We start from the raw sequence: 6,000 nt of genomic DNA, 5'->3' as shown, positions 1-6,000 counted from the left end.
TGGTACACTTCGTGATTTATGCAGATCTTAATATAAAAGCTTTGTGGAAATGGTTGCTCATTTTGCGTACTAGTTTTTACAGATTTGCATCCAAGCCAGGAGATTGCATTTGGCATTTTAAGCTTTTCTTCCTTCAAACATGACCGATTCTGGTATCAGGCAGCAAAACAAACTGTTTTAAACTCTGGATAAATCGTTGTGTTGTGCTTTTTGTATTTTTTTTAATAAACACATACAAATTATGAGCCATTGTTGAGTATTTCTGTGCGCTTTGTGTCTGAACAATAAGCAAACCTCATTGCTTATTCTGGACGATCTTCTGGAAGGAAATAAGGCGAGGTTTCCCCTAGCGCGAGCAGCAATGCGGTCCAATCAATTACGTTGAATTCAATTCACTTAAACTTCTCGCGCGCTGCGATAGAGGAGCATTTATTGATAATGAATTCAGATCCCTCCTCCTCCTCTTGCGCATTAGGAGACAGCTGGCGATGAGAGGACCATCCCTCCACTCGCACATCTGTCATCTCGCGCGTGTTTTCCTCAAGCACTGCGGACAGAAATCCGTAAGACGTGGCGGGAGGAGGAGGATGCTGACCGCCGAGCTCTCCCGGTCCGCCGTGAATTTTAATGGGCGTTCGTGTCGCCGTCTCCGCTGATTTGTGTGGATACCTGCTCGGATATTATCCAAGGCTCCGGGATGAAGAGAATGAACGTAAGCGCTTCAAGTGTGATGTGTTTGTGCGCGAGCTCATGACCTGCGCGTTCGTTGCGTTGCGAGAAGCCGCGCGTGTCGGTGGAATGGGGTTTACCGTACGATTACCGCGCAACTTTGTCTACGTCTGTGTGACTGAAACAAAGCCATCTTCAACTCTTTAAACTGCTTAAGCTCTGCTGTTTGGCCAGACGAGACGTGGAAATTATCGATTGCTCGTTCCGCTTTGTGCGGGAATGATAGTGAAGGACTGCAGTTTCTTTTATGCGTTATTCTTTGGTCCTTCTCTGACACTTGAAATTGGGATTAAGTACGCACAATGTGTTGTCCTTTCTTCTACGATAACGTTTTATTGCGCGCGCATCTTTTGTTGTAAACATTACCAGCATTTTGATGTGTACATTTATTGGTAGAGCATTGGGTTAGCAGCGCAAAGGTCGTGGGTTCAATTCCCAGGGAACACACCTATTGATAAAATGTATAGCTTGAATGCACTGTAAGTCGTTTTGGATATAAGGTTCTGCCAAATGCATACATTTCAACATGCAGATTTGCAAGTTTCAAGTATTTAAACACCTTTTATGAATGGTGCCGTATTTAAATTCTCTTCTCTGTTTGCAGCCGCGCTGGAAGTCACCACCCATGTGGCCGTCTGGAGTGGGCAGCAGGCAGCCGTGTCCCCGTGAATCTGCCTTGCGCAGAGCGGCCATCAGTGGGAACGTCCTTGCGCTCCCTCCGTTCCACGTCCCCACGGGCAGGAGTGTCCGGGTCTTCATCTGTTCTAACCCTGACGGTAAGAGCGTGAAGTAGATTTTCACAACGTAGCTTTTCCAGATGATGCATTAGTGGTATGTGTGCGACGTGCGTGCATGTGTAAATGTGACCATCACCTGGACCATATTAATCCCAGTGCTCCAACACTTCCAACCGGAAGGACACCCGGATTGTGCAAGACGTGCTTTATCATCTAATGTGATAATGAAATGATGTTACAGTAATGAATTCGGATGGCACTGATGGTTCCACATCATCCAGTTTCATAACCCACGCTGCCATCCTCAGAGATAAGGCCGTCGCCAATGTTTGCAGCAGTGCTGTCCCATGCTTTGACAAGACCAGCAGTGACAGCGTTTAGTGGAGCCGTCTGTCTTACCGTTTCAGCGGACCACAGAGGCTAGGCAACCGTGACACGAAATATTGTGCTGCTGTACTGTTACACAATCTCCCTCAGTTGTGCTAAAACAAAGTTACAGGGATCTTTCAATGTTGGATTTGCTCGCGATCATTAATAGTTCCTCATTTTCACCATCGATTGCTTGTTTATACGTTCAAAGGCGAAATCCCAATGCTACTTAGAACTGACCTTAAAATAAATGAGTGCCACGGGAGCTTGCCAGCACATATGCAGTCATACATTTGAATATGGGCTGCGGGGAGACCTTAAAATAGTGCCTCTAATCTAGAGTAAACAAGCCAAGGGAAAGTCGAAATGGGTTATGAAAGAGAGACAGAGAGATGAGAAATGAGCATGGAGGTGAAATGAAGCTGAAACCTCGATATTCTCCTTTTTCCAGACATTCCACCTGTGGCTGTATTGTGTTAACATGCAGTGGCGGCCGGTGACTTCTTTTTTTGAGAGCGCACGATGCAAAATTCGTCACAACATGTATGTAACCCGTCATGTTTGTCGTTCTTAATTTTAAAATATGTTCGGCACGTCAAGTGAACCTATGTTCATCACGTGTCTTGTCAAAATAAGTGCCCGCTGCAGATGCGTCTAAAGCAGTGGCAGCTGGTGACTTCTTTATTTGATGCGAAGTTCATCACAACATGTATGTAGCTTGTCATGTGTGTGGTTCGTAATTTCTAAATGTGTTTTCTGCGCTTTGAGAGATTGTGTGTGCATCACGTGTCATGCCAAAATAAGTTCCTGCTGCAGACGCGCGTAAAGGGTTTATGATAAAAGAGACGCTCGCATTTGCCAGATACTCGCATAATCTTATGCGTAATCAGAGTTTACTGTTAAGGGAGTGTCTTGTGTGTATTTTGTGAACGTGAGCATCTCTTTTATTATAAACTGTTTTGACGCGTGTGCAGCAGGCACTTATTTTGACAAAACATGTGATGCACGGGGTTCACATGATGCAACAAACACATATTTTGAAAACGCAAGCAACATATGTGACTTCTTTTTTCGAAGGCGCTCGATGCGAAGTTCGTCACAACATGTATGTAGCCCATCATGTGTGTGGTTCCTTTTTTCAAAATATGTGTTCTACGTATCAAGTGATCCTATGTGCATCACGTGTCTTGTCAAAATAAGTGCTTGCTGCAGACGCGTCTAAAGGGTTTATGATAAAAGAGACACTCATGTTTGCAAGATACTCGCATAATCTCATGTGTAATCAGAGTTTACTGTTAAGGGAGTGTCTTGCATGTATTTTGTGAACGTGAGCGTCTCTTTTATCATGAACGGGTTTGACGCGTGATGCACGTGGTTCACATGACGCAACAAACACATATTTTGAAAACGCAAGCAACACACATGACACGCCGAACACTTATTTTGAATTTGCGCCCCTCGGATGAACAGTCACGAGTTGCCACTGCTGTGGATACAGTATGTAAAAGCATCTGCCAACATGCCTTAAAATAAATGGAATGTCACAGTACACCTTTATTGTGCTATGTAGTGCAACCATTCTTATAGTGGAATATTGTAAAGAGTACGAGGAAGTCCAGAGTAGCTTCTTCATCGTCTACACAGCGGTCAGCTGTGGAAACTGCCGGGGAAGATGGTCTAGCGGCGACGAGTGTGTGCTGAGAAAAGTACTGAGGAATGTGATGTAGTGGACCTATAAATGTACAACCCAGAGGTCATTCATTTATTTGTCAAGGTAGAGAATTAATGACACAGAACTATGCTTATCCTTCGTCCTCTGTGGCTGAAAAAGCGTGCTGCTGTTGGGATTTGGTGCAATGCTCTTTTCCCTTAAGCACTAGAGGGTGCAATTTATGCGTCACAGAATTACAAAAGAGAAGTTGACCTTAACACACACACACACAAAATAGTCTCATAGTAGTATCACTCTTATCATTTATTTCACTTGAGAGCAATGATATCAGTTTATGTTAGAGATCAACCCAGTGATTCAGGGGAACTGTAAGGGGAAGTTAGGACAGCAGTTGGTGAAGTTAAGACTTGAAGGAAATGGGTGTGATAACATTTATATGTTTGTTTATCTCTCTGTAGTGCAACCAAGGGCACCAAGTCTTCAGTTTTATATGCAAGGCTTTTATACCTTTTATACCAAACCTTAAGGTCCCTACAATTGACCAAATGCGAGAAAACTTTTAGTCATCTTAGCATGTTATTTAAATATGAGAAATTATATACTTCACCCATAAATCAGCTTTAACCTTAGAAAACACTTAAACAGCTTACACATAATAATGATTCAGATAATATTTCTGCCTTTGAGTGTTTAGTAATTAGTTTACTAATGCCATGTGGTTAATGGATTCCTAACAGGAACGTGTTTTAGTCACAGAAGGGATTTGACTTGTTAAACGCACGTGAATCTTCCGCAGAGACTCTCTTTACTACTGTCCTCCATCTTATGAGAAGAAAGCGACGTTCCCTAACCCCTTAGAGATCTTCGGTTTTGACATCAAACAGTCCTGTCACAGCGTATCTATATGCATCATTATCATTTTAGAGATGTGCTGCGAGATACATATGTGAAAGCCTCATGGGAGCAACTTTGGTTTAATGTATTTACACTTTCAGTTTGGTATTATCAGAATGATGTGGATATTCATAAACTATTAAAGCACATTTAGAGCATTAAACGGCTTTTAAGTCATTGATGGCAATGTTTTTTATCAGGCAGGCATGTGATACAGAAGGGACTTGTTGAAATTGTACAATGTCGGGCCAAAAATAAACACCTTTTCAGGGACAGAGCAAGTTACTGATAATGTTGGATGATAAAGACTACAAACAAACTTTGGAAAAATGTGCACCAGTGATTCGTGCACATTACAGGCACTGAAGAAGTTAAAACAGGGTTAATTTTGAGTCATTTTATGTGGAAGAGAAAAACGATTTTGTTCCTTTCTTTTCCATCTTTTTTCATTCCTTTTGTCTGAAATGTCATTTAATGAATGAGGCTCCAAGGCTTTATTATAGAAATTGGAAGTCTCTTTCAAGTTTTTTACTCCTTTGCTCGATTCCCTCCTTCATCTTTTCTGGCCTCTCTTTCTCCATAAAATTCAATCTCCTAAAACATGCTCCTCACCCCTCCATCCCTAAATAGTATTCCCTCTTCTTGTCCCTGTTTTTATTATCATCAATCATGCAAGACATTACAGCAGCTAATGTACTCTCTCTGCACACATTTTAAAAGTTTTGATCTTTTATGAAAATGTACAGTTTAAAATATGTGACATATTTTATGTACATTATGATTGCGTACATGTTAAGGTATTTTTACTAGATTTTAAATCAATATGTGTACACTGTCAGAAATAGCTGTCACTGGGATGGTACCCTAATAAAAAGGTCCTAATATATACATTAAAGGTACCAGTATGTATCTTTGAAGTACTGATATGTACCTTTGAGTTACTAATTTGCACCCTTAGGTACCCAGGTATACTTTTAGAAAGGGTACCACCCTAGTGAAAGCTTTTGTACCTTTATTTGTAAGAATGTATGGGTCTTGTTTACCGACAGTATCACTGATCATATTTGACAAACATCTCATATTTTTAATGGCCTTGAGGGTGGCGTTGAGCATGTGTGTGTTTTTTTCTCCATGAAACGTAGACATTTTTAACCAAATCAAAGCTTGAATCCAGCTGGCATTCACATCCATCATTCTACATATATTTGATTATGACACTTGTGAGATCCAATTTTGCATTTTTGTCCATTTTGAGAGATATGACTCATGTCATTATTATTTTATGTAGGACTCCATAAACATTCCTTAAAAATGAATTTGTGTTCCACAGATTCACAATTTTATATTTTCTTTGGTGTCTAGGTGTGTATTAGTACATGTTAACGATATGCAAAAGGTACAAACCCCAAAGTAAACAATGACGCGAGTTATCGTCTCCAACGTAAATCACACAACCCAGTATCACGAATAACGTACCTAAAGTCATGTAAATTTGTGAGTCTTATGCGTGACACTTACAAGTTTTTCCGCCTTTTGCGTGAACATGTCATGCATTTCTGTTTATGTGTAACTGTCACGTATTTGTCCTATTTTCTTACC

At 41.0% G+C, this 6,000-nt stretch overlaps 1 protein-coding gene across 1 annotated transcript in view; it reads left to right on the top strand.

Annotated features, from left to right (window-relative positions):
* Positions 1-357: 357 nt before the first annotated feature.
* nwd2 (NACHT and WD repeat domain containing 2) overlaps positions 358-6,000 on the top strand; it is a 66,323-nt gene continuing 60,680 nt past the window's right edge. Inside the window, 2 exon segments of the mRNA XM_055211433.2 lie at positions 358-712; positions 1,334-1,505. Coding sequence (XP_055067408.2) covers positions 698-712; positions 1,334-1,505 — 187 coding nt within the window. The 5' untranslated portion in view covers positions 358-697.

The sequence above is a fragment of the Misgurnus anguillicaudatus genome, chromosome 21, assembly GCF_027580225.2.
Source record: "Misgurnus anguillicaudatus chromosome 21, ASM2758022v2, whole genome shotgun sequence".
NCBI lineage: Eukaryota > Metazoa > Chordata > Actinopteri > Cypriniformes > Cobitidae > Misgurnus > Misgurnus anguillicaudatus.
This window is presented reverse-complemented; position numbering and strand designations above follow the sequence as displayed.